The 14824-nt window shown below is 36.6% G+C and overlaps 1 protein-coding gene across 20 annotated transcripts in view; it reads right to left on the bottom strand.

Annotated features, from left to right (window-relative positions):
* DYM (dymeclin) overlaps positions 1-14824 on the bottom strand; it is a 401742-nt gene that overhangs the window by 73379 nt on the left and 313539 nt on the right. For 17 of the 20 annotated variants that reach the window (XM_074022283.1, XM_074022278.1, XM_074022282.1 and 14 more), the window contains one exon: positions 5135-5317. The exons of the other annotated variants lie outside the window; for them this stretch is intronic. In XM_074022283.1, coding sequence (XP_073878384.1) covers positions 5135-5317 — 183 coding nt within the window. The remainder of the gene's footprint in view (positions 1-5134; positions 5318-14824) is intronic. 20 annotated transcript variants of the gene reach the window in all.

The following is a 14824-nucleotide window of genomic DNA, read 5'->3' as shown; positions in this document are numbered from 1 at the left end:
AAAAAAGAAAGATAGGAAGGAATGAGAAAAGAAATTGGAATGAGGGAGGTCCAGAGAAAGGCAAAAGTTAGGACAGATGGGATAGAGGACTGCCACAAGGACAGACTGAAATGAATGGGATGGCACAGTTTAGAAACATGAAGACTAAAAACAGACAAGTTGGATATTTCTAGAATGTAAAGATCTCAATAAATCTTGGAAAACCAGGAATATCTCCCTACCTCTGGAGCTTGAAAGAGATATATTAATAAACCAATACAAGAAAACACTATTTTAACATTACAATGCCCATTCGTGGGTGATATTCTTAGATGAAATATTAGACATCAGGAGTCTCAAGACTATAAAAGGCCACACTTGGCATCAGATTAATTTAAAAAAAGATATATAGATAGGAAAAGTAGCATGCCAAGAGCAAAACCCCACAGGCTTTTGTTTTCCTTGGGAATCCTTATGGTAGTTTCTGGGCTAGTCTTTGACCCTTCAAATGACAGCTCAGATGCAAGAGAATGAGACTACTGTAGGCAGATGCAGTAGCCACCCTACCTTAGAACCATGTCCCAAATAGAAACCAATATCCTTGTGACAGTCTCAGCTTCTAGGTCTTTGTAAAGGATGTGCCCAGTTATAAAAGTTCTCTCATTCAGAGAAGCCCAAAGCAATGGCTTCTCATCAAGCATTTGTAGTTCATTCATAGTCCTCCAAGTAATGACTCAGCTTACCAATCAAATGTCATTTTATCACATTATCATTTTATCATAGCAGTGTTGCTTGGTAACACAACTGACATTCTACCTCCATTAGATTTCCAGAGAACTGAGCTAAAAGCATCTTAACCCAAGGCCAATTTCTCATGTAAAAGGGGAAAAAGTTTTGTGAAACCTTTACCCACAAGCATAATGAGTCTTAAACTCAGTATTTTACCTCCAAAAATACTACTGTTAAGAAACAGAAATGAATTTGGACAAATTCATGAATGACATGGTTAGAAGAAGCTTTTCAGAAGTAAGTAAATAGCTGCCTATAAATTTGCCTTCACAGAGAGAACAATTTCTACTGGATGTTATAATCCTTAAGACTGCTTGCAGGAATAACTGTTAAGAGGAATGGATATAATTAAAAAAAAAAAAAAAAAGAGGAATGGATAAAGGCTCTGCTTGAGTTCTGGATAGTTTCTTTGAGAGCTGAGATGACAGCAGGGACGTCATTCTCCCATGAGATACCCTCCAGCCCCCATAGACTCTTTACTTTCCTTAATAACTGGTACTTTTGCATTCTCATCTTCTATCAAAGTATAAAACTAACACAAATTCTTAAGACTATAAACCACAATTTACCATGTTGTCAAAAATAGTCTATCCCATAAAAGAAGATGGAGTTAACTTGTGATGGGTGTTCCTTAGGCAATACTTTGTTTCATAATCTTATTAACACTGACACTTTTCAATTTTAAAGAGATCTTATCAACACCAACACTTCTTAATTAAAACTCAGAATTAACAAGAAGGACATGGGGCCAGAGATGAAATATTCGAGAAGTTGCCTAAGGATACGCTCACACACATCCTAAATATCAGTGAATCTACATGGGAGTATACTGGTTCATAAAGATTTCCCTTAAAATGTCAAAGTTTGATTATTAAAATAAACATCCTTGTGTGAAATGGTGTTTCTGCTTTACCTTGATTGCACGGATGGCAACTATACCCAAATTCCCCAATTCTGTTAATGATACCTAAATGATGTTGATATAAGCTTAGGAAAATGACAAGAGTGTGCATGGCAAAATATTTTGCTATAGCTGCAACCGTTAGGTATATAATTGAAGCAGCTTAAGGAAAGCCAATGAAATTAAGCTGACAGAAGAGTTTTAATATTGATTTCTGTTTACCAGCAATCATGAAAAAGCTGTGAAAATCAATGAATGGATTTGCAATAGTATACTCAACTGTAGATTAAACTCACATTTAATTGTGTAGATTCCAGAGTATTCAGCAGTTAATACATCCTATGTGTTAAAAGTCTGGAATGGGAGGCTAGCTATGGCCCAAACCTGATTTCAACCAAGTACCTAACAACTACACAAAACTCTACTAAGACAAGCAAAAGATTAACCTACTTCGGCAAACTGGCTTATGAGAATGGATAGAGACATTCTTAAATGTCTGAAATTTGACCAGAATCTATGTGTTGCTGCCACCCTGAAAGCAAAAAGGTTTTTGTTTAGAAGCCACTCTCTACCTTCTCTCTCCATCCCCAGAGTAGTTCAGCCTCTATCTTTGCTTTCAAAACTCTGACAGACAGGCTTCTACACTCCAGGCAGGGGCCTAAAGAATTCTTATCTAAGGACATGGACTAGCCCCCAAAACAAGATTTAATGATACTGATATAAAGGGGTCCCAAGGAAATGACCATCTAATTAAGAAGAATTTCACAGACCAAAAGTGGCAGGGAAGAAATAATTTAAAAGACTATTTGGCTGGGTGCAACGGCTTACGCCTGCAATTCCAACACTTTGGGAGGCTGAGTGGGGAGCATCACTTGACCTGGGGGTTTGAGACCAGCCTGGGCAACATAGCAAGGTCTTGCCTTTACACACACACACACACACACACACACACACACACACACACACACCTGCGTGTGGTGATGCATGCCTGTATCCCAGCCAGTTGGGAGGCTGAGCTGGGAGGATTGCTTGAGCCTGTGAGTCAGAGGTTGCAATGAGCCATGAGCATGCCACTGTACTGTAGCATGGGCAACAGAGTGAGGCTCTGTCTCAAAAACAACAACAGAAAGAATATTTGATAGCATTGAACATCAGTCTCTAGACTAAAAAGGCTCTCCAAGTATCCACTACAATTACCCAATGCGCAGGAAATCATGACGTTCCAGAACACAAGGATAAAGAGATCAGAAAAGCTTCCATAAAGACCAGGTCATATATAAAGGGAGAAGAAAGATGTTTCAGACATGATAAATTTAAAAATAAAAAAATCTATCTCATATACACCATTTTCCCAGAAAGCTACTATAGTATATGTTCCATCAACGCAAAGTAGTAAACAAAGAAAGACAAAGACACAGGAGCACTGAAGGCAATTCCCAAGAATACACTGTAGCTGTGCAGAACCAGTGCACAATGGGTGTGGCAGGTAGCAGGTCTCCATAGAACAAGTAGATTTGAGAATGTTACCTGATCTGTTTGACTATTTGCAGAGGAGTTTTAGAGTTCTGTTAAAAAGTTTGTAGCTGTGTTAGAGATTGGATATTTGCAACATATAACCAAGAAAAGTTTAGAATCTAGAACACAAGAATAATAAAATATATATTGATAAGAAAAAGATAAATAACTCAATAGAAAAACTAACAAGACTTGAACAGGCAGTCTCAAAAGAGGAACTCTAAATGGCTAATAAACATATGAAATATGCTTATCCTTATTAGTAATCAAGGAATTACAAATTAAAAGTATAATAAGATGCCATTACAAAACTGACAAAACTATCAAAACAATTTTTTATGAGTATGTAAAGCAACAGGAATTCTCATACAGCAGTGACTAAAGTGTAAAATGGTAGCACCCCAGGGAAAATGGTTTGGCATGATACACAACACCCAGCAATTCCACTATTGGGTAAACACCCCAGAGAAAGGTATGTACATGTGCTTACTTACTATTGAAATTATATATTTATGTTTGTTTCATAACTTAATTATTGAATGTCTTCCTAAATATAAGTAACACAAGGACAGCGATGGTGGCTCTTCAGTTTACTTGAACCTAGCACTGTGAATTATATTAGTTATTCAAAAAATATCTATGGAACCAAATTGAATCAGAAAACACTAATATGGCAGTAGAAAACTTAGCAAAAAACATTTTTAAAAAGGACAGGAAGCAAACATTCACAGACGTGTAAAAAATGTTAAACCACGTTAGTAATTAAGGAAATTAAAATATGAAAAAATACCATTTTTGCCATAAAAAGACATTAAAATAATTACAATGCTCAAAGCTACAAAAGTACAGTGACATAGATCCTCTCATAGGTCACTTGTGGAAGTATAAGATGATATACAGGTGCATAAATTATTATTATTATTATTTTTTGAGACAGAGTCTCACTCTGTTGCCCAGGCTGGAGTGCAGTGGCACGATCTCGGCTCATGGCAAGCTCTGCCTCCCGGGTTCATGCCATTCTTGTGCCTCAGCCTCCTGAGTAGTTGGGACTACAGGCGACCACCACCACGCCTGGCTAATTTTTTGTATTTTTAGCAGAGATGGGGTTTCATCATGTTAGCCAGGATGGTCTCGATCTCCTGACCTCGTGATCCGCCCATCTTGGCCTTCCAAAGTGCTGGGATTACAGGCGTGAGCCACCGCTTGCCTGGCCTTTTTTTTTTTTTTTTTTTTTTTTGGGAGACGGAGTTTTACTCTTGTTTTCTAGGCTGGAGTACAATGGTGTGATCTCAGCTAACTGCAACCTCCATCTCCTGGGTTCAAGCGATTCTCCTGCCTCACTCTCTCAAGTAGCTGGGATTACAGGTATGAGCCACTGCGCCCAGCCCAGAGGCACAAATTCTATCGTTTTTCTGGAAAGCAATTTCGCAACCTGTGTTGAATCTTGAAAATAAAGATGCCCTTTGACAGAAAAACTAGTAAAATTCCAGCTTTAAAACCATACCAAAAATTAATTTTAAAATTTGAGATAAGACTTATTTATAAACTTTTCATTCATTAAGAATTGATATAAAACATTGGAAATAAATGAGCAAAAATGGGATAATGGTTATATATATTTTAGGACACAAACATGGGCTAGATAAATATTAAAATGTGAGACTTTCAAAGAGTTAGTAATACCATAGAAAAATGCTCACAGTCTAAGTGTAAAGTAAAAATGGCAGAATAAAGAACTGTATGAAGTATGACTTCAATTGTATTAAATATGTATGTGTATGTATATACAATACACAGATTACCACAATTATTATAGCAAAATAGACTGCAAATACAGTTAATGTTGAAAGAAGAAACTCTTACTATTACAGTTCTTACCAAGGCTTATTAAACATTCTCTGCTTTAACACTTAAAAAAGAATCATAATAAATGTCTTCATTTACACTTACCAGATCAATATTTTGCATTATATCCTGAAATGAAGGATGAGTTCGAAATTGTTCGAAGAGATCGCGTTTGTAGAGCAGGGCGTATACCAAGTTTGGGTTGTGGTGAAGGGAATTTGTCAGGCAGGAGTTGATGATCTCTAACATCATTCGAATCACTTCTTCAATGACATTTAGGTCTTGTGCCTCATAAAGAAAAGAAACCCCAACACAGAGTCACTCTTTTTCTCCTTGCAATAGAATTAATCGAAATAAGAGAAATTGCCTTAAAATTATAACAGAATTGGAAAGATCACACAGAGAAGCTCATCAAGATTATTTCTGTCAAGAATCTTAAGAATGAGGTTTGTCAGTTACTAAAGGATTTGGGTTAAAATCTTTTGAACTTAGAATGGTAATAATTAGGAATTTCATATAATAAATTACAGACATCAATCTAGAGGGAAATTTGGAGCTTACTCAGTTCCTCATTTAATAGATCCATATTGGTATTCTCACTATTGTACTACCCTAAATCGTTAAGACTGCCACGATGTAGAGTAGTGGTAGGGTAGTACCCATTCCAAGAAAATGACTACTAATTCAGAAAATGACTTCATTGCTCTACCCTGTCATTTCAGTCTTTATATTTCAGATAAACAGACTATGATTTTGTCACTGTTTCCTCGGAGTGAATAGTCTTTGGGAATCTGAACATCAAATAGTTACCAAACAGCAAAGCTCAAAGTAAGCAATCAGCAAACCTCTTGGAAGAAAAGGGCAATGGAAGGAGCAAGCACATGGGTATATACAACAGACTTTCCTCTCCTCTTCTGTCTTCTATAATATATTTGACAGTTGAAGCAAAAATTATAACATTGATGTGGTTCTCAATGTATGTAAAGGAATATCTAAAACAATTATAAACAAAGGTGGGTAAGGGATTTAAAGGGACAAAGGTTTCTACGGCTCACTTGAACTGGTAAAATATCAACACTACTAGACTGCGATAAGCTATGTACATATAATGTAATGTCTAGAGCAAATCTACCTGACGAGAAACAAAAATACTATAGATATATTAAGGCTGGGTGCGGTGGCTCATGCCTGTAATCCCAGCACTTTGGGAGGCAAAGGTGGGCAGATCACTTGAGCTCAGGAGTTTGAGACCAGCCTGGGCAACATGGCAAAACCCCATCTCTACAAAAAATACAAAAATTAGCCAGGCGGGTGGCACACACCTGTAGCCTCAGCTACTTGGGAGGCTGAGGTGGGAGGATGGCTTAAGCCTGAGAGGTGGAGGTTACAGTGAGTTGAGATTGCTCCACTGCATTCCAGCCTGAGTGACACAGCCAGACTGTCTCAGGAAAAAAAAAAAAAAAAAAAAAAAAAAAAAGAAAAAAAAAAGAAAAGAAAAAGAAAAAAAGAACTAGAGATATATCAAAATGGGATTCTAAAAAAATTTTCATACAGGAAGGCAGGAAAAATGCAAATGAAAAAGGGGAAACCAACAAAAAACAGAAAGTAAAATGGCAGTTACGTATTAATAACTACATTAATTGCAAATAGTCTACAATAGTTAAAATCCAAGGAATGTCAGAGTGGATTAAAAGCACACCACCCAACTATATGCTATCTATGAGAAACTTCTAATACAGTTGGGTTGAAAGTAAAAGGACGGAAAGATACCTACGCAAACATAAGTCAAAAGAAAGCAGGAGTGGCTAAACAGTATACCGTATCTTTAAGGGATTGGTTCCAGGACATCCCCGTGCCTTGGAAATACCAAAAATCTGCAGATGCTCAAGTCCCTTATACAAAATGGCATACTACAGTTGCTCACTCCATCCATAGATTAAAAAAAATCTGTGGGTATGGAATCCGAGGATATGAAGGGCCAACTGTATGTACTTTCAATCTGTGTTGGTTGAATCTGTGCATGCCTAACTCAAAATATGGAGGACTGACTTATATTAGTATTAAAGTAGACTTCAGAGTCTATCTGGCCTATAAAATAAAAAGTATTGACTATCTGGCTCTTTACAGAAAAAGTTTACTTTCCCTGCTTAAGAGATGAAAAGGTATACCTATTTCCATACAATTTACCTCTGTCTGGCTTTTCTTACTTTTTTTTTTGAGTCAGGGTCTCACCCTGTCACCTGGGCTGGAGTGCAGTGATGCGATCCTAGCTCACTGCAGCCTTGAATTCCTGGGTTCAAGCAATTTTCCCATCTCAGCCTCCCAAAGTGCTGGGATTACATGGGTGAGTCACTGAACCCAGCCTCTGCCTCTGTTTTCTTAAATACAATGTTTAACATTCAATTGAAATGTATGAAACACACAACAAAGCAAGTAAAAGAATCCATGTTGAAGAGACAAAGTCATCAGCAGAATATGACACAGAGATAAAACATTCTGAAAATATCAAAGAGGGAATCTAAAAGAACTATGATCTACAAAATTTGTTTGAATTGATTGGGAATTTCAGCAGAGTTAAAAACTATAAGAAAGAGACAAATGGTAAAGATAGAATTTTTGTAAAATGTGGTGACTGCAGTGAAGAATGCCTTAAACAGGTTTCAACAATAGACTGGACAGAGCTTGCGAATGAACTGCAAACCTGAAGGCAGGTTAACAGAAACTGCACAAACTAACCCTACAAAGAAAAAAAGAGTGAGAAAACAAGACAGAGAATCCAATGAGGGCTGTAAAATAATATGAAATGCATTAATATACATGTAATTGACTCCCAGAAGGAAAAGAAAGAAAGAATGGGGCAAAAGAGATATTTGAAGAGATAATGACTGAGCATTTCCTATAAATAATGAAAAAAAAAACAAACAGATTCAAGCACGTCAGAAAATATCCATGGTCACCCTACCCCCAAACAAAAACCAAAAGAACCATCTACTTAGATCCATCAAATTCAAATTATTAAAAATCAAAGACAAAGAGAAAATATTGAGGACAGTTTAAAAAACAAAAACAAAAACAAACACACACACACACACTAAATACAGAGGAGCAGAGATAAGAGTCACAGCTGACTCTTAGGAGAAGCGATGCAGTCCAACCTAAATGTAGTGGCATCATTAAAGCACTGAAATAAAACAACAGTCAGCCAAGTATCCCATACACAGCAAAAATATCTTTCAAATATGAAGGTGAAAAAAAGACTTTTTCAGACAAAAATAAGCTAATTTATTACTTGCACTATACAAAATATTAGAGGGATTTCTTCAGGCAGAAGAAATATGAAAACAGACAGAAATGTAGATGTCCACAAGGGAAGCAAGATATTTTTCTTATTTTTAATCATTCTAAAAGAGAACTGACTTCTAAAGTAAAAATAGTAGACATGTAGTATAGGTTTATAGCACATATATATAACATGTAAAATATATCATAACGTTCTGCTGATGGGCATCCAATATATATCTAGTTTCCTTGTTTCTACGAATAAGGCTGATAAGCCTCCTGGTAGATGTGTTTATATATGGGTTCGTTTATGTCTCTGGGATAGATTCCAGGAGAGGGATTGCTGAAAAGGCTGTATTTGTAATGTTAATAGATGTCGTCAGATTGTTTAGGGTGATGACAATACGTTTATACTAGCAATGTAGGAAGGCCCTTTCTACCATTTTTGCACCAACAGCAGGTATACTCGTTCTTTTTAAAACTCACTACCTGAAAGTAATAGAGAAATACACTGCTACTACCTTAGTGACCATTTCCCTGAATGGGAGTAAACTGCACATGTGAGGGATCTGGGTTGCACACTCCTTATGGGAAACTAATGCCTGATGATCTGAGGTGGAACTGAGGTGGTGATGCTAAGGCTGGGGAGCAGCTCCAAATACAGATTAACAAGCTCAGTGCTCCCCTTGATTCTACATTACAGTGAGTTGAGTTGTATAATTATTTCATTATATATTACAATGTATAATAGAAACAAAGTGTACAATAAATGTTATGCACTTGAATCATCCTGAAACCATCAACCAGTTCATGGAAAAACCATCTTCCACGAAACCGGTCCCAGGTGCCAAAAATGTTGGGGACTCCCACTTTGTATTCTTCAGCTTCACAACCACAAGTCTAGGTATTGGCTTATTCTTATTCGTCTTGCTCAGTATATTCGGAGTGCACTTTTGATCTGACAACCTAGTCTCTTCCATAAAGATAACTTGGATAATCTTTTCTAATTATTATCTTCCAATTTATTAACTTTCTTTGATAGTGTCCAGTATAGATCAATCTTGTTTACTAAGTTTTGATTTTTAATGACTATATTTTTCATTTTAAGCTTTCTAGTTAACTAGTTCTCTCTCACAGTCATGTTATTTCATTTCTTTCTGTTTTTATTTCCCATATACTCTTTTTTATGAATATTATTCCTTCATTTATCTTTGAGGCTACTCAGAATATTCCCATAGTTATTCTATTAGTTTTTAATTCTATTTGGATAAATTTACCTTAATTATGATCATGACTGTTATTTTTCTATTGTTAATTTCAGCATGTATTTTGTTATGCAAGCTCATCTAATATGGTTTAATACTTCCAAATCTATAGGTTATGTGGTGGCTTCCTAGAGTCTCAGACTGAAACCAGGTCTCATAATTGGTGCCTTGGTGCTCCCGCCCTACAATCACACTAAAGACAGTACTGGCCAGGCTTATCACCATGCCGGTATCAGTTTGTTTCAAGATCCCATGGTAAGGCTGTTTCTGTGTACTCTTGCCTCCCTAGACATAGAATTTAACCGTTATTATTAATACATTTATTCAGGCTCTTTATTTTAATAAAGGATCTATTCCAGCTCCTAATTTCTAGCAGAGAACCTGGCACTAGTGTCTGGCCTACAGTAGCTGAGCTCCCAGCCACTTCTCCTCCTTCCAGCTCAGCAGGCTCACTGTTTTGACTGCTTTTTCTGTTTCTGTTCCATCAAGAAATAGCTGTCTCATTTTGGGATTTGGCTATGTGTTTAAAATGTTTTCTTTTTACGATTCATCTATTATTGTTATGTTTTTGAAGCAAAGGGGAGAAGATGAGACTTCAAATTTGGAACTAACAAGATAATCTTGACCAGAAGTTCTCTGAATTATATTTGCTTCTCATTTTGGTATTTGAATTAGTATAGAAGAAGGAAGAGACTTCAAACTTCAGAATTCTCTCTCACAGTCATTTAAGGGCAACCCAATGAAATGGTATGACTACTTTAGAAATATAATCAAGTCGAAATATTAGCTTTCTGTAGAATTTTATGTTCATATATATTTTATACACTTATGCTAAGTATAAGTGCTGATATATGAAACTTACACTTCAAAAATTATCTGCAGATAGCTTACAATTTCTGCTTTCAAACACATTGAGAGTTTATTCTCAATGTTTAAATAAGTAATTTGCTGAAACAAACAGGGTAATATACCCAATTCCTAAATAGGCACCTGCTAGTTTAAACCCAGGCTAAAACATTGACTACTTATTTTATTCCCAAGTCAGGGAAAGTATCAAATAGAAACTTTAGGCTGGGTATAGCAGCTCACACCTGTAATCCTAGCACTTTGGGAGACTGAGGCAGGAGGATCACTTGAGGCCAGGAGTCAAAAGCAGTTTCAGCAACTGAGCAAGACCCCATCTCTACAAAAAACTTAAAAATTATCTAGGTGTGATGTGGTGGTGCATGCCTATAGTCCCAGTTACTCAAGAGGCTGAGGCAGGAGGACTGCCTGAGTTCAGAGGTTTGAGGCTGCAGTGAGCTATGATCATGCCACTGCACTCCAGCCTGGGCAACAGAGTGAGACCCTGTCTCCAAAAAAAAAAGAAAGAAACTTTATATGAATAAGCATGCTCTACATTAGTTTTTACTTTGCATGAATCTGACTAAAGGCTCTTTAAGAGTTACACTAACTCTCTTATTTTTAGAGTTATTAGGTATTTTACCTAACTTATCTTACATTGTTTCTGTGACAAATTCTAATGTTATCTTTTATAGATTATATTCAGTTGCATATTTATAAATTAAATGACGAGAACATATAGTTTCTAGCATTACTCAAATTGACTAACGACATAGTGTGGGAGGTTACAGCAAACACATTTTATATGATATCATATTTGGCTGGACTGCCATGCTAGAAAGAATCTTCTGTATTTTAATGTACTACTATTTTGAAAAACAAAAATGAGAAACATAATTCAGAAGTAAGTTTAAAGAGTAGCTAATTATAATTTTCCGTCAATATTTACTTTATGTAACACTCTAAACAAGTTATCAGGCCAGGCGCAGTGGCTCACGCCTGTAATCCCAGCACTTTGGGAGGCTGAGTCAGGCAGATCACGAGGTCAGGAGATCGAGACCATCCTGGCTAACATGGTGAAACCTTGCGTCTACTAAATATACAAAAAATTAGCCGGGCGTGGTGGCACACACCTGTAATCCCAGCAAGATCGCCTACTGCACTCCAGCCTGGGTGACAGAGTGAGACTCTGTCTCAAAAAAAAAAAAAAAAAAAAAAAAAAAATTCAATATAAAGAATCCCTATAAACCTCAACATAGATACCCTTTTCATGAGGTTAAGAACAGTTTCCTTTCTGGTTATGCCCAGGGGTGAAATTCCAAATATTTAACAACTAGCTGGCACTGCTAGTCCTAGTGGATGCAGGTTGAGCACAACCAGGGCAGCCCTACTAGCTTGCATTGGCTAGAGGTCAGTGGTAGTAGTGACATAAGTACTCTTAAGTACTCTCTTTCAAGAAAGAGAAATAAAATCAAGTTTCCTTGAAGTCAGGTCTACGTTAATTGGTTTTATTATATTCCAAAAACTATACCAAGAATTTCTACGTGCATTACTTTTTTCAATTCAGCAATTCTTTAATTTACTTCTGACTAATTCCGTTATTATCTATCCAATTAGAAAGCTTAGAATTTGGTCAAAGAATCGTAAAATTATAAAACACACTCAGAAGATACAAAAGACACTAAAGTCGCTCCCCTTAATGCTAGAATCCCTATAACATTCATACCAAGTGGTCAACCAACCCATCCTTGAATACGGATCACTTTTGAAAGGCTCCTCATTCTTTCTATGCAGTACAGAAAGCTGTTGCAGTTTGGCAGAAATCCACTATACTCCTACTTGCTGGTCTTCAGTCTATTCCACTTCTTCTCAAGCCCATCAGCAACCTCAAGTGTCCCTCAATACAACCTGGTTTAAAGCCTTCTCATCATCTTATTTGCACTTTGCTAGATGTCTAGCATTTGGACTGTTTTGATCACAGATGTAATGCTGTGTATTCTATTATCTCCATTAAGATACATAAGTATTTATACATTTGTAATCCTTGCAACTAATTCATTTCCATTTTTAAGTGACAACAGTTCTCTGCTAACCACTACTTTGATTATCCTTTATGGAACAGACAGAATTCCTACTGTATAAGTCGTTTCCTGGAAACTATGCTCTGGATCCTCCCACTGGTGTTGGAAGATCAACCACTACTTCAAGGTACCAAGCAGATCATGAAATAATCACGAGCCACAGGAGTAAATTATGTACCTTGAGATTCTGATTTCCTAAAAAAAAAAAAAAAAGTATCAAATTTTTGGCTAATTCTAATTTCAAAGGAAAACTATCTCAACAACTATAATTTCCCAGTTATTTGCATCTTCAACTTGCTGCTCTGATTAGATGTCTGATGCAGGTACCTACTACATGTGGTCATAAGTGAAATCCTTTATGTTTTATTTTTAAAAAGCATTATTGGGTTATAATCACCACTTGTAAAAAGAAGAAAAAGCATGAATTTGGAGAGATTCTTTAAAATTACAAAATCATCCAAATTTCAGTATTTAAATAGACCTAAAATTTATCTAATCTCATTATTTGGGTGTCTGAATTTCAAATGGTATTTAATATTATTTGCTTTTTTTTCCCACAAATTTTAAATGAGGTAGCATTTGTAAAGTCCTTAAAACAGTGTGTAACACATGGTAAGCACCATGTGAGTGTTATCCAAAACATCCACAAATACATTATCAAAGTATTTTGAAGGAGAAAAATCATTTTAACTTCAGACGTTATCATAAAAAAATGGCTTCCCAAAGTTGAAATTACTATAAGTGCAAAGAAATCAGAACTCATGTTTCTTAGTTTTAAATGTAAGTCCAAAATCCCACTCTTATTAATTTATAAAAGTAGTCAATGTATAGAAAAAATAACTTACATTTATGAAACAAAATAAGATTTTACAGAAGACACGCTTTTGAAAATTAATCATATTTCCTCAGTATTGTGTCAAAATTAGCTTTGTCAGAGGTAGAATCCGCTGGCTCCTCAATGGAGCCATAATAGAATCTGCTGGTTCACCGATGGGGCAGCCATGGTATTTTCTTCTTAGTCCTTACAGCTTCCACATCAGATAGGCTTTCTCCTCCAAAAAATGGGCATACTTATTTTACCACAGACAATTTCAAACGTAAAAACAAGAAAATGATCCCATTTTCAGATGTTTCTGATATATCATACATGTTGGGAATGAAAGCTCAACAAATTCTATGCTAAGTAGTAATTTCATATCAAATAGACAAGTTGGCCATTGTGGGAATGTTTTACCTTGTTAACAGCAGTCAGAGTTGTCTCTCATTCTATAAACTTCCTTTTCCTCTTATGAGGGAATTTATACAGTTAAATGGTTTCAAATCTTTATTTTTAGTTTCCTTAAGAGAAGCATATGTATCTTGTTTGTATTAGTTTTGGGGGGATTCCAAGAGAGTTGTCTAAATTTCCTGCATTTTCAGCAGAAAATAAAACCTTCAACAAAATTAATGGGATTTTGCCAAAAGCGGGGAGCAGGGGGAGGAAATGCACAAGCAAGGTTCTCTTTAAAGTTAATGCGCCAATGGCCTTCAAAGGCAATCACTTGGTGATAGACTCTTGTTATCTTTACGTTGTTAATTCTCTGGTGCACACACTGGAAAGCTTTGTGGCCATGTTATTTCCAGCCAGAACTGGATTTGTCCCAAAATACTGAGCTTCTGATAGAAAGAACAGTTTTTATATTAAACACAAAATCAGAGCTGAAGAATAAATCTTGTGACCTAAAAAGACAATGGGTAACCTTAATAAAGCAGTGGGAGGGGGAGGCCGTGAGGACAGAGCAGTTACTGCACCACTGGTCTCATGAGGGGATGTAAAACTATGTGGTCTTTTTCTACACTCCTTGGATGTGGTTTGAATGTGACCCACGAGCCTCAACCACAACACTCTGGAAAGTTGTTCTTTAACATACACTACTGCAAAGGCACTGGAGGCAGCGACAAGAGAACGGTGGCTGCCAGAGCACACTGGCTAAAGTCACGTTTTTCCACATCTAGAGAAGAGCCAGAGAACTCACACAAAAAGGAGTGTTCTGATTGAAATCCAACAAAGCTGCAGCCCCTGACAATCAGATTATGTCAGCAGGCCACTTGCACTAGGCAGAACTTGGGGTGCAGAATGGAGTTTCTCACCCTTCCTCAGGCCCCCTGCCAGCAGAACAGACAAGCGCGTACCAGAGCTTGGTGTTCTGTTTTTAAAACTTCAGTGTTTTCATGCACACATATGTTTATTGCAGCACTATTCACAATAGCAAAGAGTTGGAACCAACCCAAATGTCCATCAATGATAGACCAGATTAAGAAAATGTGGTACATATACACCATGGAAT

The sequence above is a fragment of the Macaca fascicularis genome, chromosome 18 (assembly GCF_037993035.2).
Source record: "Macaca fascicularis isolate 582-1 chromosome 18, T2T-MFA8v1.1".
Taxonomy (NCBI): Eukaryota; Metazoa; Chordata; class Mammalia; order Primates; family Cercopithecidae; genus Macaca; species Macaca fascicularis.
This window is presented reverse-complemented; position numbering and strand designations above follow the sequence as displayed.